Genomic DNA, 26,260 nt, shown 5'->3' on the forward strand with positions numbered 1-26,260 from the left:
TATTTAACTGTCTATGTTTTTGTTGTTAGGTAGTTGGCTCTGAGTCACAGTGATAAAAAACAAAGCAAAAAAACCTAAGGACAGGTTCAGTATTCCTGGTGCTTCTTTATGCTTTAGTTTTCAGGGTGAAAAACCATGGTGGTGCAATGGGTAAAGCACTCAACTACTAACTGGAAAAGATTAGCCGTTTGAGCCTAATAGTTCAAGAGAAGAGTAGGAGAGAAAGAGAAGGCAGTTTACACCCATAAAGATTTGTTTTGTTGTTATTGTGTGCCATTGAGTCAGAACTGATTCCTAGCTGATCCTCCAGTGGGCTTTCCCCGCAGGGATTTTCAGAAGCAGTAAATCACACGGGAGGAGATTGCCTGTCCTTCTTCCATAGAGCAGCTGGTGGATTCAAACCCCGCATGTCTGGGATTGCAGCACAGCTTCTTACCACTAAGCCACCAGAGCTCCCGCATAAAGATTGACAGCCTTGGAGACTGTCTAGGGCAGTTCTGCTCTGTCCTACCGGGTCATGGGAAGTTAGCAGTGGTTTGGAAATTTTGGCTTCTGCAGGCAGGTGGTGCTCTCACCACCAACCAAGGGCTGTGTTTCTCCAGTGGACAGTCTCACTTAGGACGTGAGAAAGCACTTTACCTGTAATTCACCACCCAGTCTTGTGCAGAGTGAGAGACTATCAGAAAGACAGCTATCAGCTCACAAGCTGCCCCCGTGCTCTTGACTTCTCTGAAAGCAGAAGCCGAGTTTCTCTAAATCTGTGGGACTCTCCTTGAGGTCCAGGCGGCCTTGGTAGTGATTGGCAGCTCTTCGTATGAAAGAGAAATGCGCCCTGGGGTTTAGCTGGAGTTGTGTGTGTGTGTGTGCGCGCACGTGTGTGTGTGTGCGGCGTGGGGTGAGGGGGTTGCTGCTCTAGTCCTGAGCTTTCAGAAGTTGGCATGGCAATTTATGATTCCTTATGGGGGTTGACCCAGTCCTAGCAGTGACAGAGCCCAGGCTTCCAGGCATGTGTAATTATGGCCTCTTCAGAGCCCTGCTTCTTAGCTTTGGTTGCACATTGTAGTCACCTGAGGTGCTTTAAGAAGTACTAAAGTCTGAGCCCCATCTCCAGAAATTTTGATAGTTTCTGAGTAGTGGGGTGGGGGATAGGGGGTGGTGAGGCTGGATACAAAGCTGCCCAGGGGATAACAAGGTGAGATTAAGGTGGAGAAGCTTTGCCTTCTCCCTTGCAACAGTCCTGGGAGGGGAGCTGAGCTGGAGGCTTAGGAAGAAGGTGCCACGTGCTGTGGTAGCACGTGTACCTGTGTACCTGGCTCTGCCACACCTGTCACCTAGCCCTTACTCATGAGCATGCTCTGGCTTCTAGGTGATGCCACTGTGTCAGTAAGGTCTGGGGAGTGCAGAGCACCTCTGGATGCTTCTAGAGCTCCCCTCGGCAGTGCTGTATCGGAGGCTGAGTCAAGAAGAAACATCCTGAAAACTCAGATTTCTTTTTGATTCACCATGGATTTTTTTGACACTGATTTTGTTTGCTTGTTTATTAAGGATTGGGGTGGATGATTATTTCTCTTGTTCCCTGACACCCCTTTATATTTGCTTTCTAGATGAGTGCCTTACTTGCTTAGTCCTAGTCCCAGCCCTGAACTGGGGTTTGGGGATTAGGACCACTGAGTACCTGTCAGACCTGGAAGCCTATGGAGGTATCTGCGGGGTTGTCCAAATTTTTTTTAAAAAGTTTTGTTCAGACAAAACATTGAGAGAGAGCCACTATGGCTGAAATTGAAGGGGGCCTGCCTGCTGCCCCCTCCTTGTTTTTCCCAGCCATGAGAATAGCCTCTGAACCCTTGCTGAACCCTGAGGTTCTAAGGATGCCAGTTACAACCAGCCAGTCTAGACCACCTCTCTCCAACCTAACCCCATCTTATAGTCAAAGCAACTAAACCCTAGAGGCCTAGAGTGCTGCTACGTTGTTGTTGTTGTTATGTGCCGTTGAGTCACCTGCAACTCATAGCAACTCATGTACACAACCCTAAACCCTGCTCTATCCTGAGCCAGCCTTATTGTCTCTAACACACCTACCCCCGTTACCCCAGTCACTGAGTTAATCCATCTCATCAAGGGTCTTCCTCTCTTGCACTGTCCCTCCACCTCCTAAGCATGACGTCCCTCTCCAAGGATTGGTCCCTCCTTGCAGCTCTCAAAAAAACAAACCAAACCTAAACGGCCCTAATTTCTTATTTCCTCTCTGGTGGTATAGTCATTGCACGTTGTGCTGTTAAGCAAAAGGGTACACGTTTCCAGCTGTTCAAATCCACCAGCCACTGTGAGGAAGGAAATGGGTGGGCTTCTCCTGCTAACAATTCCAGCTAAAAGATCCAGTGGAGGGTTGCTATGAGTTGGGATCAGTTTCAGGCAGTGATTTGTTTTGTTTTAAATTTGTCTTTCATTTGTTTTTTAAAATTTCCTTTTTAATTTGTTGTTATTTGTTTGTTTGGTTTTTTGGCAGTGAGTGAGTCTGAGATGAAATAAAAGCCCCAATGTGTAGCATTTGCCAGTTTCTGTGCCGTGAATACTCCCACCCACCCAGATCCATTTCAAGCTTCTGAGTAATTTCAGAGACTGCAGAGCCGCACATTTGTGAGCTGGAGGCAGATCTGGGGAAAGCGACTGGACCTGAAGTTATGGCAGAACTGGCACAGACCTCGGGTCACAAAGTCCCCAGCCCGGTGCACTGTCCACTGGCCAGCAAGTCAAGGTGCTCATCAAGGTCACCCCGGATCTTTCCCAGATCTTCTTTATCTACAGTCAGTGATCCTGAGGCCCTAACATTCAGTCCTTGGGACTGCATGGAGTTAGAGATGTGGACATTAGGGGCGCTGCCTTCCATGGAGACACTTCCGCCTGCCAACACTTAGCACCACCACCATTGTATAAGCCAGAGTATTTGGGAGAGCGAGATCATCTAAAAGGGCTGGTGGAGAAGTCAGTTCTATCTTGGCTCTCTCTTCCTTCCAGACTTCCACAAAAGGAACAAGTGCATCATCATTTGAAGTAATACATAGGTGTAATTTTATTACTAAATACCATATGAGTATACAAAATGCATAACTGAATAACAGCTAAAAAAATAATCCAAGAAATGTGAAATACACATTTTTTGAAATGATAAAAATGTAACCATGAAAAATATAAAATGTTGCATATATACACACAATATATTTATATATATATAACATATAAATGAAAATTGTAAATAAGAAATGTGTACAACAGTGAGTGGGTATGAGGGAGTTTTATACACGGGCTATCTTGCTCCTGCAGATCAGCTCTAGTATTTACATCTTACACCGAGAAAGTCCACGGGTGTCTTTAAAACTCATTTGCACTAAAAACAAGAGTGTTCAAGTTAACCGACAGAGGGTAAGAAACGCTTAGCCTGACATTGATGGGAGAACTCAGAGGGTTCGCCAACGTTGAGCTGCTGGGATGGAGAATCTGTTTTCACCACCTTAGCCTTCAGGAGATCTGCTGCAGGAAGAGGTCTCTGAGGAGGAACCAGTCCTTTGGGAACATGCTCACCATGATGGCAGTGTCTTTGGTGAACAGGTGCTGGCAGGAAGTTCAGGAAATGAATTCAAGCATGAGATGGAGATTCCGACGGGGAGACCACCAAGGTCTGACATCTGTAGGTGCTGAGGTCTCTTCCCTCAGGGAAGGTGTTCAAGTAACAGCGTTGAGGCATGTGCAGAGGTTGTGTGTGGCACTGGGCCACTTTCCAACTGGCTCTTTGGCTGAAGCTCTACACGACCAGGTCCAAGGGCTAGGAAGCTTGGGCCTTACAACTCCTTAAGGATGATCTGAATCTTGCCATCAAGTTCCCCCATGTCCAGCAAGAAGGCAACGTGGTTGCTGTAATGCTGAATGATGTTGTTGTCCATGTTAACCAGGATTCTGGAAGAGAGGAGGAGATGTGGTTGGAATAAGGTAGACCCCATGGTCGTCTTTTTTTCAGACTCTCTGAATTACAAGGATGACAGTAATGGCTGTTACCCTTTGGATACTCCAGTGTTTTAGGCATTTCAAAAGCATTCTGTCTGATCCCTGTAAAAACTCTGTAAAGTGAGCATTAACATTTCCTCTTTATAGGGAAGTACAGTATTGGCAACCTCCTCCTGTGGGATTAACAGCCTCTGAAAACACTCCAAAGGATCAGGTATGGTTTGGTTCTGTGGTATACAACAACAACAACAACAACAACAACATATAAGTGGTCAAACCAAATTCAAACCTAGACCTTTGATCACCATGCCAATGACTACTTTGCCAACTCACCCCTCTCCTGATGCACAAATACATGGACATTTCTGAGCAACTAAGAGGCTGATTTGAGTAAGCTCTGGTAGCCTAGTGGTAGGAGTTGCACTACCAATGTGAAGTCAGGAGGTTTGAATCCACCAGTTGCTCCATGGGAAAAAGAAAAGATGGGTAATCTCCTCTCATGTGATTTTTTTATTGTTCTTATATATTATCAAGTCAGAACTAACTCATCGCTGACCCTCTAGCAGATTTTCAGAGGCTGTAAATTGCACGGGGGAAGATGACCCATCTTTTTCCTTCAAAGCAGCTGGTGGATTCAAATCTCCTGCCTTTGGGTGGGTAACACAATTTCTTTAGCACTAGACCACCAGAGCTCTGTGTACTTACAGCCTCTGAAAACCTGCTGGAGGGTCAGCTATGAGTCAGTTCCAATTCAACAGCACATAACAACAACAATACGCTGATTTGAGGGGCATACATACTTCCTGATCACCAGGCCATATAGAAAAGGACCTGGATGCAGAGTTTACATTCAAGTCTGGGAGGTGTGGTAGGTAAGCCAGTGTGGTCTGGGGACAGCAGGAAGTTGCAATGTGGCATTCACATGTTTTTGCCTGCATGAGAGGCAGGTAACACAAGCACCCTCTCGGGTCCATTTCTAGGAAGTCAAAGTCTCAAGGGGGCGGTACCACTGGTGCAGCTTACCCCTCCCGCTCTCCAAGCAGGGACCTGGGGCAAGAGGGGGACAGAGGCTCCAAGGCCTTGTCTCTGCAGAGGGACAAAACTATAGTGTGTTGCTAAAGGCATATGTCTAGGTGCTACCCCTCTGATAAAGAACCCACCAAGATCTGGCCTGACCAGGGCAGCTTTGCCTTGGTCCCTTCTCTGCTAAGTCACCTAAGCATGTAATGCCATGGGAATCACTAGCCAAACATCAGCCATCCACCTTCCACCTTCCACCATCCATCCACCCACCTGTACTCCTCCTACTTAGTCCTCTCATGAGCAGTTATGAGGCCTTGCCACGTTCCAGAAACAAGGGGCAAGGAGAGAGAGAGACGAATTAGACCTGGACTACTTAGAATCTAGTAAAGGAAGTTGAGTTCCAAAGGGGTAAAGTCATTTGCCCAAGATCAAACAGAGCCAAGATTTGAAAGGAACGAAAAAACCATTCTGTAAATACAAGTTAGGAAGTGACATGTACAAGGCAAGGAAGGCAGGATGGGAGAGAGTTCAGCTGAGGAGAGATTATTGTCATCTGGGCAGGATGGTGATGAGAATCCCACACAGTTGACTCTTGCCAGGTAGATGTCCACTTCTATGAAGCTGCTCACAACTCCCATCTCCTGGATGGGGCCAAGGAGACCTTGGTGAGCCCAAAGCTTGGCACACAGTTGCCTCTGCCAACATCAGTCAAGCAAGCAGTGCCTCTTTCAGGAGGTAGGTCTGAGGATGGGGGGCCCCAGAGGCCTGTGCTGCTTGCCAACATTTAATCATAGGATCCTGTTTCCTCAAGTCCTGGTGGAGTTCCTTCATTTTACAGAGGCATCTTTGTCTAGGGGCAGGAGGCAGGGCACAGACCAGAGGAGACCAGGGCTAGAACTGAGGAACAGGCAGTCTGTCAGGGTTTGATGAGAGTAGGGGGTGTTGGGGGGAAGGGTCTCTTTCAGATTGTGACATTCATCAGGTGCTTCCAGGCACTAGACTCTGTGCATTTTCTGGGTGCTGACTCCTTGCTCTCCAGGACCAAGTTCAGGCCTATGCAGGTGTGCTCCATCTCAGACAGGCCCTCGGACCCGTTCACACTCAGAGGCCAATGCCAACTGAGCCCTGAGAGGCAGGAGCTTGTCAGGGACTGCTGTCACAGAATGTGAACCTCTTGTCACTTTCCAACTTCTCTCTGTCTCTGTCCTGTGTCGCATTATACCCCTGGCTGGCTGCCAGCAAAAACAATGTATTTGCTAATCTTTCAAGCACTCAGTGGTGCTTGTAAAGCTGATTGTATCTACCTTTGTCCAGAGGACTTTAGAGAGGATTTTATGAAAATAAACTAGGCCACTGATTAGAATTTCCTGTTTTTCAGATGAGACGGCTGACTTGGAGGGAGGAGAGCAAGCCTGCCTCCCCGGTCTCAAGAACGTTTTGTGAGAATATTCTTATCTAGGCATTTCAAACAATGCTGAGATTTTCATGGCTGAGGGTATGTGAGGGCGTGGCCTCATCTGAAAGGCTGTGGAGTGGTCCTAGTTCTGTCCTGGTCAGTGACACTGGGCAAATTGACTGGCCAGCTGGCCACAGCCTTTTGTTGACACATTGTTCACCAGTTAGAGGAACATGCAGGAGGCCTGACAAAATAACGGTTGGCTGCCCAGGCTTTCGACAGGCTTGGATTCTTTCTACCCGTTATGAAGGCTGTGACCCTGTAACTGTTTGAGTGGAAGTGATTTCAATTATTATTTAAATAACTGTCTGGGGCATATGGGAAAGATTTGCAACTTGGCCAGTGGTGCTGAGTTGGGGCACACTTCTCTGCTCCCCTCATGCTCCCTACACTCGTACACAGGGGCAGTTCCCAGTCTTCGGCCCAGCCTATGGGGGGATTTGTGAGGGAGGCCTGCTGTGGGTGGGCTGGGCCAGGGGGCGTGAGTGCTGGCACTGAAGGAGAAGTGGGGCTGGACTTGTCTGGGCAGAACGGGGCCTGCCCTCAGCCATGAGGTAGGTTCAGCCCCAGAGAGTGTGTGAGTTCCAGTTTGAAACTGAAACTTCAGGGTGGCATCGGGGGGGGGGGGGGGGTTAGGGGGGGGGGGGGGGGGGGGGGGGGGGGAACTCTTAGATACACGCACAACCAAAACCAAAGAAGGAGTCCAGGAGATGGAGGGAGTGACACCACCCTTCTGACCTTCGGTGAGAAGCTGGGTGAGAACCAAGGAGGGGAATGAGGGAGAGCGGGAAGGAGGAGGGGAGAGTAAGGCAACAGGGCCTGGTCTATAGGAAGGAGGCCCAGTACCGGGGCCTGACTGGATGGCACCTCAGATGAGCACAGAACCTATCTACCATGTTAAACCTAAAGCCAAAGACCAAAGCCCAAAGCCCATGGCTTCAGAGTCAGTTCTGACTCATGGTGACTCTTCATCTGGTTTCCAAGGCTGTAAATCTTAACAGGAGCAGGCGGCCTCATCTTTCTCCTACACAGCAGTAGGTGGATTTGAACCACTGATGTCTTGGTTAGCAATCCAATATGTAATGCACTATACCTTCAGGGTACCTTGCCTTGATTATCCTGTCTTCTAGACCCACAGATTTGCCCCAGGGCAAATTTCTGATCACCCTCTTGGGGCTAGTATGTAACTGGAGCTAGAGTGTCCTAAGCGAGCTCTGGTGGCTTAGTGCTGCCCCTCCACCCTCCCAAGCATAATGTCCCTTTCCAAGGACTGGTCCCTCTTTGCAACAGACAGAGCCTCAGAATCCTTGCCTCTAAGGAGCAGCCAGGTTTCACCCTCTCTAGCATAAACCTGTTTGTTCTCCTAGCAGTCCATGGTATATTCAATACTCTTCTCCACTATCACAGCTCAAAGTTATCAATTTTCCTCCTAACATCCCTAGTCATTGTCCAGCTCTCTGATCTATAGCAAGTAACTGCGAAGACAACCAGTAGTCACCATAATTATTATTATCAACAAATGACTTGCTGAGAGTTATCCGGTAGCCTTGAGACTTGAAACTGGGTCTTCTGACTTTGACTTTACACTTCCCCCTCCACTCCCAGTGGTCAAATATATAAAGGCCCTTCCACCTGCCTTTCATGCCCATCCTATTAATAGTGATCAGTGTCTGGTCTCTGCAGGTAGAGGGGTGACCAGTGGCCTCAGCCTGATTTGGCACTTTCTACCTCAGCTCCTCCCCTGGGCCAGGTACAAACACTCCCCAGCACTGAGCATAAGGCTTGTGCTGGGCAGAAAGAATCTGCTGGGAACTCCCTGAACAGTCACTTCCAAGAGAAAGGAGCGAGGTGGGGCTGTGGGGAGGAACAGCTGTACTGGGCACTTACCCCCGCTTGCATTTCTTGTAGACTTTGTAAATGTTCTCTTCGGGGAACCCATACTTCTCAGAGATCTGGAATAGAACAGCAGAGGAGTCATTGTCTGGTGCCAACATGGTTTTACTTCTTTTTCAAAAGTGAGTTTTTAAAAATCATGGTTATTTTATTTCATTTCCTGATTCTAAAAGTAATCTGGGATTCATATCCTTTCTTCTTGGTTCAGCCATGCCTGATGAAGGGAAATCAGAACAAGCTTGAATTTATAAAAGATGAGTTTATCAGAATGATAACCAGAAGAGGAAAAATTGTGGGTTGACACCCCCCTAAAAATTTCATCTCCCTCCTAGAAAACAAGGGCTGTGTCCCAGTTACACAGCAACCAAATCTCTTGACCAGCAGAGGTGGAAACAACAGTGTTCTGCTCGATGGTCAGGGGTAACCTCCTCTCATGGGTGCTGCTGGCATAGTACAATCTCCTGCATCAGGCTCCCGGAAGGGCTTCCTGTGCCTCTTTCCAGTCTCATTTCTGGTGGGAGCATCATTTTCCCCATTCCAGATACTGTACAGATACACCTGCGCTTAGCAAATTCAGTTCTGTTCCAATTTCACTGCATCAGCAGTGACTAAAATAGGAACATGAACTGGTTCAAAGCTTTAGAGTAATATATATCTATATTATAGGAAAACAGCTAGGAGAAAATGACCATCATCTAAAACCCTGCTTCTCAGAGGCTAACAGGAATAACATCTGGGTGTTTTCCTTACCATCTCTTTTTTGGTCACATGTAAAGATATTTTCATATTCCATGTTGCTGCTGTTGTTTTTATTGTCAGATGCTGCTGAGGGACCCTGTGTATGACTAATTGAAACCTTGCCTGATCCTGCATTATTCTTATAATCTCTGCTGGGTGGAGGCCCATTGTTCTAGTCAGTTTTAGATAATGTTTTACTTGACATTGTCATATCATAAGGTTTTCCACATCTCAACAAACTCTTACCAAACAGCAGTTTTATTCCCTAAAGAGGATCTGTTCCTCTTACCTCCCTCTTTGTTGTCAGATGTTTGTATGTTTCAGTTCAGAGGGCTCCACCCTCCCCTGCCCAAAGTTGGGTGACTATGACCTGTCACTTAAGAACAGTAAGAGCATCCATCTCTTAAGTTTCTGGGAGAATTTAATGACTCAATCCATAGAGGGGTTCCTAACATGCGCTAAGACTTCAGCAATGGCCATTGTTATTATCTTAGAGTGGGAGCAATGAAGGAGTTTTTCTTTGCTTTTAAAGAAGAGCAAACTGGGGGTAGGGGTGGGGAGAAAAATGCAACAATGAATGAATTGAAATCCACGAGCTCTGTAAGTGTTCATTCAAATAAATAATAATAAAAACAGAAAAGTAGGGGAGCGATGGAGATGTTCCTTCCCTTGTTACCTAAATGTTTCCCCTTCAGTTCAGGAATTACTGTCCTCTCTTGATAAGGGTTGGAAGCAGGAGTGGCATCCACTTTCTAAACAACATGCCTCAGGAAACTATGCACTTTGATAAATGTCAATAATTATTGAAAGGCTTCAGGCCTTTTGTTCATAGGGTCACTATGAGTCGTGCTGACTCAATGGCAATCAACGCAACAACTTGATAAGGGAGGGAAAAAAGCTTGAGTAGGATAAGCCATGCCTAAAATTCAGGTTCCTTACTCCCTCGCATCCCCAAACATTAGTGCTTAGTCTACAGAGGAGGAAATGGTGGCTCAGAGGGTTTTTGAGTGATCCATCTGCGCACTAGTCGGCCTAGTTCAAGCACTCCATCTGAGTACTTGCCTGCCTAGTTCAAGCAAAGCACCCAAAGCTTCTGCGGGGCAGATAGATCTAGGCTGGTCCCAGCTCCTCTACCAGGAGTTGTGGGGCCTTAAACAAGACAGCTGGTGTCTCCAAGCCTCACTTTCTTTATTTGTAAACTGGATTCAGTAATGGGATGTGCACACAGGTTGACTCTGCATAAGAACTGAGAGGGTTACATAAAATGCTCAGTCTAGTCCCAGACACAGAGCATGAGCTCTGCAAAGGGCTCGTGTTTAGGACTGTTGGCTGCCTTGGAGCACCACACACCTCAGGATGAGGGTTTCAGGTTGAGGGAATTCTCTCTAGGCCTTTCAGTACGAGGAGCAGGTCCATCTATAAGACTCTTGTTGCCCAGACAGAATTTCCTTCAAGCAGGAAAAGAGCATAGACTTTATTTTAGTGATGGTGTGGCTGTAAGTTACCAGAAAGATCGCCTTGACTCTATTTCTTTTTGAAGAGCTAGATTCCCTCTCTAACATCTGTGTCAGCTGCAGTTAGAATGAAGTGTGACCCTGGAGTCTGTTGTCCATTTCAGAATAAAGCTGTAAAGGAGAAGAAATCATACAACAGTTCTTCTCACTCAGCCATTCCTATCCTAGCTGTGTTTCAGCGCAGAGCTAGATCAGAATTCTACCAGCACCTGCCCTTTCGGTCTTTGTTATGCCCTGATTTTTAAACCACTTAGAATCATACCAACTCATGAGAATTGTATATATGTATTTATTTATTTTTAAGGAGCTGTTTTGGAGAGAGCTCAGCACCAAATGGGGAGCAGACCCTTTCAGACACTGTTCAATCTAACAGTTCCACGTCTTCCCACTTTTACTGTGGGGCATATTCAAATGACATTTATAGCCTTTTTTTTTGTAAAAAAAATGATATGCTCACGAATTTGCGTGTCATCCTTGCACAGAGGACATACTAATAATCTCTGTATCATTTATCGTTCTATTGCAATATATGTGCCTCCGAAGCGAGCACACATTAATAGCCTTTTGTGAGTCTAACTTCCTGGGTCTGGTGCCAGCGAGGGCCAGTGATATGGAAAGAGACCAGGACAGCATAGCAGAGTGAAGAGAGTATGGGCTGGAATCCCAGCTCTGTCACTTCTAGCCAAGTCACCTTGGCAAGTCACCTGATCTCCTGGAGGCTCAGTGGCCTTGTTGGAGAAAGTGGTAGCAATAACAGTACCCGGTTCTCTGGGTTGTTAAGACAGTGTGAGGACTTGGCAACTGTACTATGTTTGAGAAAACACCTGCTCATAGTGGGCCTGCAAGCCTGGAGGTGACGTGGCTAGAGCACTGAGCTGTCAGCCAAAAGGGTAACGGTTCCAACCCACCACAGGCTCAGGGGGAGAAATATGTGGCAGGCAGCATGCTTTAGTAATGACTCAGTCTTAGAAACCCTATGAGGTAGTTCTACTCTGTCCTATAAAGTGGATTCCACTTGATGACAGTGGTTTGGTTTTGGGGGTTAATTCATTTTCCCCTTCGGCAGCCTAATCTTGAAACTCTCTGCTTTCCTGAGTGGTGTGACCTTTAAGCACTGCTGCCTTGGTGGAGGCTGTGTTTGCTCAGTTTTTAGCTGAGCCTCAGAGCTGCCTGTGGGTTTCGTTCAGGGCTGGGTTGTTTCACCCACTTTCTGGTGGTTTAAGGGGCTGGGGAAAGCTCCTTGGGCCTCACTACCCAGGCACCACCTTCTGCCACCTGCCCCCCAAGCCAATCACAAATAGGAGGGAGTGGGGGCCCCTGGAAGGAAAGAAAGAAGAGAGGAAAAAAAAAGTGTGTGTCTAGGGCTGGCTTTTTTGGGTTTCATTCCCATTAAAACAGAAACAGGTTTGCAAAGCCAACAAAAAGCCCCGGCCTGTCAGACAACTGCCATCAGATTAAGGAGATTTATGGTGTGTGCAACTCCCAGGCTGACAGATAACATCACAGAGGCACAGCTCCACCAGCCAGCTCCCCGAGTCCCCTCAAACGGGGTGGGACCTGCCGACCACCAGAAAGCCAAGGTTCCAGGAGACTTCCTCATGGGAAATCAGAACTGTGTGGTGAAGAGCAGGTCAGGGGGACCTTGGAGGGAGCCTGGCCAGGGCAGGGCAGGGGTCCAGAAGGCCTCTTACCGCATTCCTCAGCCCCTTCAGGTCTGGTGTCTTCAACATAAGGGCATCAAATACCTCCTCGGTTTCCCTCCGCACATACAACAGAACTGAAGGGCAAAGGGGATAAATGAACATGGGGATAGCTTAAGGAATGTGGAAACATAAAGCATAGGATTTTAATAGGAGGCAGTTTCCTGCCAAGTGGGCACATTCATGCTGAGGGTCTGCCAGCTGGGAAATGCTTTGTCTGGTTCTGCAGGTCCCCACGTGCCACCTAAACTCAGGCTAACTTTGGTGGCTTTGAATCCCCATCCCCATGTGACCTTGAAAAAGTGTTCTCAGTAGCATAACCCTCAGTTTAGCCATCTGTAAAATGAGGCCTCTACCTCCTATTTCACAGAGTTGTATTTGGAAAACACCAAGTGCAGAGTTAGTCTCCATTCACCATCTCTGTGAGCATTTGACCATGGCTGCTGACTTGGGTTTTTTCTGCTGAACAACTCCAGACCCTAGAGGTTTGACCTAGCAGGTCAGCTAAAGTCACATATCAGTGTCAGAGACAGAAAGCCAGACATCTACCTCCCACCTCTCCCACCCCCATTAGAGAAAGTGTGGACAATTTGCCCCACATCATTGGCAGGCTGCCTGAGCAGGCTGCCCCAGGATGCCCACATCCAAACAAGGTCCAAGAAGGCAGAAGGCCTCCAGCTCTGTGGTCATCTCTCTAAACACCCAGTACCCTCCTTACTTCCCAGCCTTGAGACTTGGCTTAAATACTGCACAGAGGGATCAAGCAGGCCCTCCTGTCTGGGTAGGGGCCTGCACTGTCTGCCTGGCCAGGATCAGTGTTTCAGGTGTTGGGAGTGCTCTCATGGGGGGTGGGAGCTGGGAGGGGTTGGGTAATGAATGGCAGAAGGGAGTTACCTCTCTGGAGGTCATCTTCCTTGGCCTGCTTGGAGGGCACAGGCTCAAACTCCTCAGCGAAGGGTGAGCAGGTGCGCTTCAGGGGCAGCCTGTGGAGACAGCAGGAAGAGGGCTTTGAGGAACCCAGGAGAGGTACCAAAGTCCAAGAGACCCAGCAAGACTTCCCTCCAGAGGCCTTAGGGATGCAGAAGACCCCATGAGGGTACAAAGGAGTAGGTTCATAGTTAAGGCAATGGGTTTCTGGAGTTGGGCTGCCTGAGTTCAAATCCCAGCCCTTCTCTCACGAGCTGAACGGCCTGTGCTGAGTTTCTTAGTTTCTTTGTGTCCCTATCTATAAAACAGGGATGATAGCACAGTGATAATGATGCTACTTCAAGAGGCTGTTGTGAGGTTAAAGGAAGCAATGTATATTCCACTTAGAGCCAAGTGGGCCACACAGTAGGGCCTCAATAAACATGAACTCTGGCATGCCTGGTGGCCTAGTGGTAAGAAGCTGCACTGCACTGTAATCGCCAAGGCTCGAAGTTTGAATCTGTCAGCTGCTCCACGTGAGAAGGATGGGCAGTCACTTCCTGTGCCATTGACTGCCTCTGAAGGCACCGGAGGGTCAGTCATGGGCAAGTTTCGACTTGATGGCACACAAAAACAAAACAGACCATTATCACTAGAGAGCTCTGGTGGCCTGGTCCATGGAGAGTGGCCCTGTTAACTCAGAGGCCAGGCCTCTCTGGTAGTTCGAATCCACCAGTGGCTCAGTGGGAGAAAGATGGACAATCTCCTCCCATGGGATTCATAGCCTTGGACACCCAGTGAAGAGTCAGTTATGAGTAGGCTCTGACTCAATGGCAATGAGTTTTGTGTTAGATTGTTATCATCGTGAACATTATTCTATTGTAGAAGAGCAGGTCGGATGTGAGGCAGTGGGAGGAAGAAGGACAATGGGTTTTGGAGTGAGACTGGGTTCCAGCCCTGCCTCTGTTACTTAATCGTTATGTTGCTTTGGGCAAGTCACTTCACTTCCCTCAGTCTCAGTTTCTTTGTCAGTAATAAGATGAAACAATAACTTCTGCTTGCCCAACTCCCTGGGGCTGTTGGGAGGTGATAGGTGACATAATTTAGTGTGAAAGTACCTTATGAGCTTGATTCTTAGGAAGGAACCGATAATAACAACAAATGATTTCCCCTTTACAAAGATTCCACCCTCACCCAATCTCTTGCCTGTGCCCTATCCTCAAGAGATGTTTTGTCTCATTAGATAGATATGGAGGTTAAGCCTCAGAGGGGTGTCTGCAAAGGTTATGGCTGATAAAGGGAAAGGGGTGGAATCCTTCTTGGCCCTAAGGACTCAGGGGCCCCAGCCCCTCCCATTGCCTCTGAGTCTGGTGATCTGGTAGGTGTGTGTTCTAGGCTGGGGGCAGGGGGTTTGGATCCTCCTAGGACCTCCAGCACAGCCCCCTCTCCTTTATCCTCTGAATCTGCACCACCATCTAAGAGTCGTTTGCTTCCTCTTTTACAAGCAGGTGTCTCGCCAGAGATTCGCCAGCTTTTCATATAAAACAAACTAATAAAAACCCAGGCAGTTTCACTGAGAACGGAAATCTGGCTTAGGGGCTGGGGGTAGAGTCTTGTCCGCTTCCCCTGGCTCCAGTCCCTGACTTGGGAGGTGGCAGGAGGAACAAGCAGGCTGGGGTAGCAGTGAAGGGGTGACAAGCAGGGAGGCGTGACTGCTTCCCTCCGTACCTGTTAGAGCTGCTGGGCCCTGCCGAGGGGAGTGTCTGCAAAGAAAAGAAAAAGTATTTTCTGTCATATTCAGGAAGCCAGAGGGCTCCAAAGCTGCTGAAGGCTTTTGGAAAGGAACACTGGGGAAGGGGTGGGAGGGTGAAGATGTTGCCTCAGTGCCTTTGAGCCCATTCTGCTCTGATAAGTCCTTCTAAGAGAGCTGAGATCTTGATTCTAAAGAAATAGTAAAAAACCAAAAAAAAAAAAACCCCAAAAAACAAAAACAAAAAAACCAAATAGTCCAGTCCACCATGGATAAATACAAAGGGGATGTGAAATGTTGGCTGGAATTCTTCTTGGCAATGAGAGAGGATGGAAGTTCTTTATGCCTGTGCCAAGGGCTATATCGGAATTAGATTTTCTAGAGAAGCAGAAAAAATTTACAGGGGGCAGGGGGAGCAACCACTTTTCCTCGTATTTCTGCAAACATTCTCACCCAAGTTGTGATGGGTTCTAACATCAAACAGAAGGAAGTGCTCAGGCTGCTTCATGTGGAAGCAAACTAGTTGATGGTTCTGGAATCTGGTTCCAGCTATTTGACTTGCTATGAGACCTTGTCTAAAAAATGAGACCACCACCAGCTGCTATAGCCCAGGACGACTGTGAGGGAGAAAGGGGACAGTGCAGCAAGGGCTTGACCAGTGCCCACCTGGCAGGTGAAGGCTCTTCAGAACTGGCTCCTGGGCCAGAGGTGGGAAAGCTGGGGTCAAGAGCATGGCTTCTGAAGCCAGGCTGCCCGGTCCAGATTGGGCTTATGCATCTTACTGATGATGGGATATTACAAAGTTTCTTAGCATCTCTGTGCCTTAGTTTCTACACCACTAATCTAAGCAGAGGAGCTCTGGTGGCATGCTAGTTAAGCGCTAAGATGTTAACTGGAAGGTTAGTATTATTGGTGGCTCCACAGCAGGAAGACACAGCAGTCTGTTTCTGTAACTATGGCAGAGTTGGAAACCCTGTGGGAAATTCTACTCTGTCCTATGGAGTCACTATAAATCAGAATTAATGTGCCAGCAATGGCTTAATTCAAGGAAAACAACATTCTCTTCTTTTGGAAATTTTAAGCCAGTTGCCATCTCACATGTCAAGTAAAACTGTGCCCCCAGGGTTTGCAAGGACTGATTTTTTATTTACTTTTTTTTTTTTTAGGTGGGTCAAAGGGAAGGAGGTAACCAAACTTTTCTTGCAAGGGTTCTGGGTGGGGGGAGGTTTGAACCTCTAAACTTTCAGTAGCAGAGATCACATTGACCACATGTATCACCCCAGGACTCAAGGGAGTGGAGAAGATTAAAGGTGAGTTAAGAGCGTGTTCAAACACAGCGCCTGGCATGGCACGTGGTAAGCTCTCACACGTATGCGTCCTGATCAACAGCATTAGCAGTTACAGGTAACAGCCACCCAGCTTTGAGGGTCCACAATATAGTCTGGGATGGAAAGATCAGAATTACATCTGTCTGTGGCTCCCAGATGAACATTTCAATAGGTGTAAAGTCCATTTTCCATTGACTTTCTTCTCCATTTAGTAAATCTCTGAAGTTATATCACCCATATGTTTGATTTTTAAAAATACTTTGGTATTCAATAAATCTGTCGAGGCCCTCACCCCTCCTGGACGCTGCAGGCTGGAGAAGTGCACGTTGGGAATGAACAGAACTGGTGGGGTCTCCAGGTCTGTCTCAGGCCGCAGGAAGGTGGTCTCATTGCCCCGGAAGCTGGACAGCAGGCAGCCTTTGATGCCTGCTGGGAAGAAGAAGCCATTGTGTCCTGAAGTCTTTCCAGTCCGATCCACGCTGGCCAGTGTCCCTGTCTACTTCCCCACAGCCTGGCCCAGCCCGGTGCAGGCCAACCCCGTTCTCCACTCACCACTGTTGCTGGAGTCGGGGCATTTGGCTTTCCTCCGGAACTGCTTCCGCTCATCGTCTCTCATTTTCCTCTCTGCTCCCTGAGAAAGATACCAGGGTTACCAAAGCCTTGGGGATGGGCTGGCTGGCTCCCCGACTGCTGTTCTGCATGTTAAGTAGGCCAGGACTTCTTGTGCTAAGGTACAATAGCCCTAGGCTGAGCCTGGCCCTGCCTGACTAGGTCAGTGCAATCCAGGAGAAAGACGGAGAGGGAACGACAGAGGCCAAGAGATGGGAAGTGAGAAAGATGGAGAGAGTGAAGAAGAGAAGAAAGGGAGAGACAGAAAGGTAGAAATGGCACAGAGAAAAAAAGGAATACAAAGAGATTAATAAAGATCCTGAAGGAGACAGAGATATGGAGACAAATGCAGAGATGGAGAAACATATATACATAGAGAAACAAACAAATGTCAAGCTGGTAGAGACAGACAGAAACATTCAGAGAATAAAAATTTAGCCTGAGAGCAAGGAGGCCACTCGGTCAAGGCCTGGCTCTTTTCTATGACTCCCAGGGAGTCACAGAAAGTCTGCTCGGCCTGCTGCCTGCCCACCAGTCTACCATCATGCCGGCCATGCAGTTACCTTGTCACAGAAGATCTTGATCTGGCAGACAGCACGGTGTACGAGGCGCTCAGTGCCCGAGCCACAGTCATAGGTGTCAATTTGCAGGTTCAGGGGAACACCCTTCACCCCTTTCTGTGAGGAAAAGTCTGTGCTCAAGCAGTTGACACCGATGAATACCTAGTGAGAGAGGGGAAGCCAGTAAGAGACATGTCAAGGTTATAGGTCCTTCCGTCCACTCATTGTCATCAAGTCAGAACCAAATTCTAGCTAACCTTCCACGGGTTGTCAAGGCAACATCTGTTTATTAAGCTTATTGTGTACCTAGTTTGTGCCTTTGATCCTCACAAAACCCCAGGAAGACCAGCATCATCACTTGTCATTTACAGATAGGAAAACTGCTGTTTTGAGATGGGGCAACTTCCCTAAGGTTGTACAGGACGTGTGAGGTGGGCACGGAGTGTGAGCTCAGGCTGAAAGCTGAGGTTCTTAGCAACTGAGTTACTCGCTCTGCTATTGGAAGAGGCAGCCTGACCAGGGATGTTCAGAAGTCTAAAATCCACAGCCTCAGTGTGTGTGTGTGTGTGTGTGTGTGTGTGTGTGTGTGTGTGTGAGAAAGAGAAAGAGGGAGAGAGAGAAAGAAAGAGAGGAATTGACTCTAAACAGGAAGTTAGAGAAGACCAAGTCCTTCTCCTCCTAGTTTAGGACTAAGACCACATTCCTGCTGAGGGAGATACAGGATGAAACCAGCTACTCTTTCCCACCACCTCCAAACACTGCTAGAACCTTCTCTGAGAAGGCTTGCTTATGCAACTTCTACGCTCGCATCCCAGCACAATGAAGGTGCCAGCCAGGTTACTCCATTCACAGAAGAGACAGAGGGTCTAAGCATCTCAGCAGTAGGGTTTACATGTGGAGTCAGGCAGTGTTGTTGTAGCTGAAGCCTTGGGTGCATAGCCACTCAACTTGGGGTGGAAAGCTGGGCTCTGCCACTTCCTTCATGTGGCTTTGGACAAATCCTCTAGCCTTGCTGAGCCTGTTTCCTTATCTGCAGCATAGGTCTAGTTAAACCCTCCTTGTGGGCTTGATTATCCAGCAGTTCAAATCTACCAGCTACTCCATGGAAGAGAGACAAGCAATCTCCTCTTGAGTTTAACAGCCTCAGAAACCCAATGAAGGGTCACTGTGAGGTGGAATCGATTCCTCAGCTGGGGGGGGGGCGGTGATCTGTGGGCTCTGAGGAGGGTACTGAGCATGTAATCACTGCTTGATGTGTTGTGATGGGTCTTGTGCATGGAACAACTGGACGTATCAACCCATAGCCTAGGAGGGATGATGGTAGATGGGGCTCAGAAGAGGCCTGAGTCACTCTGGCAGGGTGACCTGGTGACTGTCTGCCTGCTGACCCCTGAAGTGAGACTACAACCCCAAGCACCTGTGCTTTGAGATACATACATTAGGATATTTGCCTTGGAAATGACCCTGTGCTGACCAGAGGGAATGGGATGAGGTACCCAAGCAGACAGACCCCTTTCCTTCCCCTGTTGTGGGGGCCAGTACCCTAGGCACATGCCAGACATACCTCCCCCTCAGCCAGCTCAGCCCGATGCAGCCCCCCTGAGAAAGGTCCAAGCCTGGGGGCTTAAGTGGCTGTGAGAAAATCCCAACCGAAACCCACTGCTCCCTTCCCACGAAACTCTCCTCCCACCCCCCTGACTGGAGGCCCCAGCCCCTCCCTGAGCCCCTGGCGTTTGTTTGAATAATAATAATCTCTCCCCTTTGTGTGTCCCTTTGTGTTGTCACAGTCCCTTCACCTCAGTTTTCTCCAGGCGGCCTGGTCTGCCCTGAAACACGGGGAGGCGGGCTTAGCTCCCTATCTTCCCAGGCAGAAAGGCCCTGGTGATGAGCTGGACCCCACCGCAAACTGAGGGGCCGAGCGTGGCCAGATCACCCAGCCCCCGACGCCCAGACTAGTGCCCTTTCCGCAGTACCCAAGATAAACACATCCATCCAGACAGACAGACACGATCCAGGGATATTCAGAAGCTCATAGCAAGTTCATAGCTACCCAAGTAGTGAGGCTGGGGAAAGTCTTAATCACTTAATCACTGGTATGAAAAAAAAAATCACCAGAGGCTCCCCTTTCTCAGGCTTTTTCCCTGGGCCTGGCACGGTGCCGGTCTCAGACATTCCTGCTCGTGTGGAATCATTACCACAACCCAAGGAGGCAGGTGACGGTGTCTGCCAGACACCAAACTTTTTGTGCAGCAACCTCTGCATTGAGCAAATCAGCAGGCTGGCCTCTAACTTACTATGTTGCTCAAGGCTCAGTTTTCCCATCCGGCAAATGGGAGGATGGGATTTATAATAATAGCTGCCATTTAGATACGAGGCTTATTTTCTGTTTTTTTATCTGTCTCTATTGATCCTCTCTATAACTTATAATTACACTTTCATTTTACAGACAAGGTAACCAAGTCTCAGAGGGACAAAGTCATTGCTCCCAGGGTTATACAGTTGCTAAAGAGAGGCACAGGGCTGCCAGTCTTGTCTGACTCCGGACCTTGAACTTGAACATCATCTTTGTTCTTTCCCTGCTGGCTCCCTCACTGGAGCAATTAACTGCCACGTCTTAAGTGTAGGCAAATGTCTCATCAGGACCGGAGCTTCCGATTGGTCCAGACTCCTCCCGGGACTTCCCTCCACCACTGACCTTGGCCTCCTCATTGATGTTCCACACGAAGGACAGTGCGTTATAGGCCACCTCCTCAATGTGCTGCACGGTGTTGAAGTTTTCTTTGCAGTCAGCTGTAACCACAGGACACCAGAAGGGAGTCAGAAGGGAAGGACTCAGATGAGGAAGCACTTAGGAGCCAGGCCTCCCTCCAGGCCATCTTTTCCCCAAGAACCACACTTCAATCCAAAGAGGAAGCTGGATTATTCTGCCTTGGGTTACAGATGGGAAAACTGAGGCCCCACTTGAGAAGCAGATTTGCCTAAAACCACCCGAGGATTTGTCTAAAGCCCCTGGCTGTGCTGCCTAGGCAAGGGCACACCTCGTTTTCTCGTGTGGTGTTACATTTTGCATTGTGAAGATGAGTTAGGAGAGGCACTAGATAAAGCAGTGGTAGTATTAACAGTGATAATAGCAGTGATGTTGTTGTTGTTAAGTGCCATCCAGATGACTGTGATGCATAGGGATACTATGTACAACAGAATGAACTGCCTGGTCCTGCACCCCTCCTCACACTCTGCTGGGTTTAATTAAATCCACTGTTGCAGTGGCTGTGCCAACTGTACAGTTCACATAATGGTTATTTGTATTGTTTCTCCTCATTTTGAGTTGTGGGTCTTTCATTGTCTGAAAGGTTTGCCCCAGCCACTGCACTGTGAGGAGGTAGGATAGTTCCTAGTTATGTTTTGGGTGCCTTCCAACAGCACTTCCAGCATTGTATCAGACAGTTTCCATTGTAATTCATAGGGTTTTCAAGGGCCCATTATTTCAGAAATGGATGGCTATTCCTGCTTCTCAGGCTGTCTAGTCTGGCAGGCTTCAATCTATTGTTCATAGGGTGGCTGTGAGTCATGGTCGACTTGACAGCACCTAACAACAACTAGTCTGTAAGCTCAGCTGAAAACTGTCTACCATGGGAAACACTGCTAGTATTTGAAATACCGATGCTTCCAGCATCAGAACATGTAAATCACCACAGGAATGTTCTTTTTAGGTGCCAGCAAGTGGACCAAAACTCATGGTAACCCTATGAACAACAGATTGAAACCTTGTCTTATTCTGAGCCAGCCTCACAGTGTCCTGTCAAGTCAGAGTTTGACCCATGGCTGAACCTCTCCCCACCCCCAGTGGGTTTTCAGAGACAATAAACTATGCAGGAGGAGGTTGCCCATCTTTCCCCTGCAGAGCAGCTAGTAGATTTGAACCACATGCCTTCAGCTTGGCAGTGCAGCTTCTAGTGGTAACTAGGCCACCAGAGCTCCCTAGCAAAAGTGGTAATTCCAGTAATAATAGTAATAGTAGAGCCCATAGTGTGTTACCCTTCTAACTAAAAGGCCACTGACCACATGCTTTGAATTAATTCACCAGCCACTCCACAGGAGAAAGGTCGTTTCATGTAGGAAAAATGTATAGCCTTGGAAATCCAACAGGGGCTTGGTATAAATCTGAACTGGCTCTGTGGTAGTGACCTTTGGCTTTTATAATGCGGTAAACCCTCTTCTCACAACTGTTATGTATCTATAAACAACCGATCTGAACCTTGCCCTGTCCGCCACCATCCGCCTGTGTCAATCTTATTGAAAAGTACAATACTCATCTCACACAGGAGCAAAATGAGTCCCAAGATCATACAACTATTGGGTATCAGTGCAGGGATTGTGTTTGCGTGCTGTCGAGTTGGAGCCGACTCACAGCTGACCATCCAACAGATTTTCAGAGGCGGCAGATCACACAGAAGCAGACTGCCCATCCTTCCCCCATGGATCAGGTGGTAGATTTGAACTTGCTTTTGGGATTGCAGCACAGTTTCTTACCACTAGGCCACCAGTGCTCCCAGTGCAGGGATTAGAGTTCAGATCTATCCATTCTCAACCCCATGTTCCTTAAACTCTCTATTATCAGGCTTTCATATAAATGCTTTACAACAGAAACATTCGTATAGAGTCTCACAGTACACATGGCCAAGAGGTACAAACCCAACTAGGGCACATGGCTTCCATTTGATAGTCTAGAAAGCTAAGTCTCGAAGGAAATGACATATCAAGGAAAAAACGATGGAGCCCCAAGGTGGTTGTGGCTCCCAGTGCTTGCTGGGGAGCCAGGTGAGGAACAGAACGGCACTAGAAGGACCTTCCCCCTGCCCACTGCCTGGTGCCAGATCCTGAGGCTCCCAGCTCCCAAAGCAAAACTGCCTTGCTCTGGGCCTGAAGCCATTCAAATAGTGTCTGCATCTGAGTCTCAATTAGCCAAACCCCCTGCTGGAGGCAGGAATGTTAGGCCCCAGGAGTCTATTTATCTATACTGCCTGTTTATCCCAAAGCAACACAGAAAAGAGGCTTCTGCTTCTAGTCAACAGATGCAAATCCCTGCAAAAAGCCTCAGTGTTTGACCTGGAGACCAGGTCCTGGCAGGAGGTCAGGGAGGTTAGTGGGGGTTACAGGGCAGAAGAAGGGAGAGGAGGTTTGTGCCTATGGCTTTCTGCTTCTTGTTATTGGTCATTGACTAGTCAATTCTGACTCATGGTGACCCTGTTACAGAGGAGACTGCTTTCACAGACCCTTTCACATATAGGTCACCAGGCCTTTCCTCTGAGGTGCCTCTGTGTGATTTCACACCACCAGCCTTCCAGGGTGATGCTTAACAGTTTAGCCAACCCCTAGGCGACCACAGGTTTCATACTGATTCCACTTGATCTTGAGTGAGGGGTCCTACACACCTGTGACAAAGGGGCACTCTGGTGGCCTAGTGTTAAGGAGCTGCCCTGTCAACCCAAAGGCATGCAATGCAGTTTGAATATACCAGTTGCTCCACGGGAGAAAGACAAGTAATCTCCTGAGCAATATACCTTCTCTGAGACTCCAATGTGGAGTCAGCAATGCACCTGTTCAGACTTAACGGTCTGTATCACAACAGCAACAACACACTCCTTTAGCGAAGGTAATACCACCCAACCAGCCCTGTGTTTGAGTTCTGTTCTCCCACTCGCTGTGCGATTGTAGAGAACTTACAGCATCTCTTTGGGCTCGAGTTTTCCCATCAGAATGGTCAGAATGACCACAGTGCCTTCTCCACCGTGTTGCTCTGGGGAGAAAGCACCTAGCCTGACAGTTGTCCGGTCAACAGGTATGGGAAGCCAAACTTTATACCAAATATTATATGAAAACCCTGTTCAGGAATTGAAGGAATTATAAATTTATAAGTTAGGATTTCTCTTGTGGCAAATCACAGAAAATGAGCTGTTTGTTCCCTGCAGACAGGAGACAGCAAGGGGCCCCCTACAGAGGGAGTGTTACTATCTGCGAAATACTTCCTGAGCTAGAGCATTAGGTTGACAATAGAGAAAAATTCGGCTTTATTTACAAGGGATTTCTTTTATGTTTTGCTTCCCCTGATTATCAATAAATATACAGAGAAACATGACTTGGGGTCTTCAGTCAAGAACTGCTGACCCTCCTGTTTTATGCTCTCTGTTCTACCTCATTCCTGGCTGGCTGTTTCATTATTAATAATTATAAAATTACCCTCGGTCTGCAACAAGCTGGCAATAAATGCAACTGCTCTAATTATACAAACAATTCACAAACACATGAACTATTGAGAAATTATTACTATGATTTCCACCTTGTTCTACAGTGAATTTAATTGTAATAAATTACCAGAATGTTCTCAACTAAAAAGTGGCAAAGGCAGGATTTAGAATTTGACCCCAGAGTGCGGCTAAGTTTCCACTACCATGCTTTGCTCTGACGAAGGGAGAAAGCTTACAGTGAGACAAGAAGGGCCCATGGGGATCATAGAACCCCCCGTGTTGTAAGGGAACAAAGTGCAGAGAGAGCAAGTGTGGTGCTCAAGACCCCCCCACCCCATAATGGTAGGGTTGGGAGTAGCGCCTGCACTCCCCCCACTCCCATTTCCTCAGCTCCTAGGGTCATCACTCACCCACGTCGATGACCCGCTGCTTGGCCGTGGGTTGCCGGGAATGCCAGTGCTTCCAGAACCGCAGCTGCTCCACTGGCACCTTCTCATTGTCGAAGACAACCATCACCACACTCTGCAAAGACAGTCGACCACCATCACGCTCGGCCTTGGAGAGACCAGGTGAGCACACTCCCTTCCCAGGACCTGGGGCAGCAGCTCTGGCAGTTCTCCTTGCTTCTCCAGTCCCAGCAGACAGTTCCCCAGCAACTCCTACTCTCAGAGGTCCCTGGCTGGCCCCACTATCACATGTGCCTTAGCCCGTCCTGCTCCCACTTACAGCGCGCTCCGAGGCCAACACACCTTGACTTTGTTGGAGGACAAGGCAAGGCCTTTGCCCCCTGCTGGGGTCCGCAGGGTGACAGGGTAGAACTGGCCCTTGTTGAGGTAGGCCATGGGTGACTCTCCAGACTTGATGTGGATGGCTTTAGGGGAGCCCAGGGTGTACTCGAAGTCACTGCAGGGAGGAGGGCGAGGGCAGTGAGTCTAGCTTGCAGGCAGGAGCATCCCAGAGAGTAGTTCTCGTGAACCTGCCCATGACCTTGGCTGCTTCACTTGCCTTGGCCTTAGTTCCACGTTTGAGGGGTTTGTCTTAATGCCGCTGTTGATCTATGGTATTTTACTAAACAACGGGGGTCCAGGGATGAGAGACCCCTGAGGGATGACAAAGCCGCATGGGAGACTAAGAAAGGCAGACCCTAGTGTTCTAACAGGATGCTGTGCACTCAACACCTGTAGGTTATATTCAGGGAGTGGGGGCCGCTGTCTGCAGCCCCTTGTCCACTGTGCAGAGGGTCAGGGGTCCAGAGGAGTTGAGTTACCTCTTGGGGCTGGGGTAGTCCTCTGGACATGTGGGCTCTGGGGAGGTTTTCAGGATATCTGGAAAGAGCAGTGTCTGTAGAGAAACACAATTCCACAAGAACAAACGGTCATGTCCAGGCTCCTGGGAGCTCAGCCCAGGGCTGCCACACACACCTAGTTTATCTAGGGTACAACCTGGACAACTGTACGTAATGACCCTGCCTCAGCTCTAGGAACCTTACTGCTGTGTGTATTCCAAAGCTTTGACCTTCCTTCTCACGTGTGAGCACACAGCCACGTCCACTCCCCCTCAGCACACACGCATGGATGCTGTAAGAGGTCTGGTGCAGGTGTGGGGGAGGCTCACCTCCTGTGGGTCATCTTTGAAGGTGCTATCTGGCTGCCAGCGCTGGGTAGGCGGTGTCCCATGAATGCTCTCAAACAAGGAGTTGAGGGAGCTGTTATCATACACATCACTGGTGGGCAATAGGTAACTGTCCACAGAGCCAGCTTCCAGCTTGCTGGGGCCTGGGGGGAGGGGCGTGGCCTTCCCAGGGGTGGGCACCACCCCTTCCAAGCTCATCAAGTTGTTCTTCTTGAGCAGATCTGGGTATTCTGGGGTTCCAGACACATTCTCGGTCAGGAATTTCATGAGGTGTGTGGGGCTCTCAAGAGGGGCGAGATCTGCTTCGTATTCCATGCTGTGGTAATACCTGGGGAGGAAGCGGAAGGTTAAGGGAGGGAGATCACTACTTCTCTCTAAGGACAAATGTTCCCTGGCTGGATTAGAGGGTGAGTGCAAACAGCCGTGTCTTGGAGAAAGTGCAGCCAAAGTGCTCCTTGGAAGCAAGGGTGGATGGTGAAACATCATCTCACACACTTTAGGCATGTTGCTAGGAGGGGCTATTCCTTGGGAAGGGACCTCATACTTGGAAAGGTGGAGCATCAGTAAAAGAGAAGAAGACCTCTAATGAGATGGACTGACATTGATTGCAGCAATGGGCTCAAGTGTGTCCAAGATGATAAGGATGGCACAGGATAGGACAGCGTTCAAGTATTTTGCTCATAGGGTCATCATAAGTCTTACACCACTCAACAGTATCTAACAACAACAATAACATCACTCTGACACAATGCCCCAGGGCAATTTGTTATAGGAATGATTGAGAGAACGTCAAAGATGGAACTAGGTACAGGCTCAGAGTTACAGGGCAAATGCTTGCTTTATCCATCACTCAAAAAAATCTTACTGCCATCAAGTTGGGACAGAGTCATAGTTCACCCTCTAGTTT

At 48.3% G+C, this 26,260-nt stretch overlaps 1 protein-coding gene across 1 annotated transcript in view; it reads right to left on the reverse strand.

Moving 5' to 3' along the window:
- Positions 1 to 3,836: 3,836 nt before the first annotated feature.
- The window catches only part of GRHL3 (grainyhead-like 3 (Drosophila)), a 41,617-nt gene continuing 19,193 nt past the window's right edge, over positions 3,837 to 26,260 (reverse strand). The window contains exons 4-16 of the mRNA XM_006883514.1: positions 25,336 to 25,681; positions 24,989 to 25,062; positions 24,471 to 24,624; positions 24,132 to 24,243; positions 20,172 to 20,266; positions 17,480 to 17,638; positions 16,860 to 16,938; positions 16,600 to 16,733; positions 14,958 to 14,992; positions 13,218 to 13,306; positions 12,315 to 12,400; positions 8,366 to 8,430; positions 3,837 to 3,951 (exon numbers count right to left, since the gene is read on the reverse strand). Coding sequence (XP_006883576.1) covers positions 3,837 to 3,951; positions 8,366 to 8,430; positions 12,315 to 12,400; positions 13,218 to 13,306; positions 14,958 to 14,992; positions 16,600 to 16,733; positions 16,860 to 16,938; positions 17,480 to 17,638; positions 20,172 to 20,266; positions 24,132 to 24,243; positions 24,471 to 24,624; positions 24,989 to 25,062; positions 25,336 to 25,681 — 1,543 coding nt within the window. The remainder of the gene's footprint in view (positions 3,952 to 8,365; positions 8,431 to 12,314; positions 12,401 to 13,217; positions 13,307 to 14,957; positions 14,993 to 16,599; positions 16,734 to 16,859; positions 16,939 to 17,479; positions 17,639 to 20,171; positions 20,267 to 24,131; positions 24,244 to 24,470; positions 24,625 to 24,988; positions 25,063 to 25,335; positions 25,682 to 26,260) is intronic.

This window comes from Elephantulus edwardii, unplaced genomic scaffold, assembly GCF_000299155.1.
Source record: "Elephantulus edwardii isolate Elephantulus edwardi_28Jun2011 unplaced genomic scaffold, EleEdw1.0 scaffold00028, whole genome shotgun sequence".
Lineage (NCBI taxonomy): Eukaryota > Metazoa > Chordata > Mammalia > Macroscelidea > Macroscelididae > Elephantulus > Elephantulus edwardii.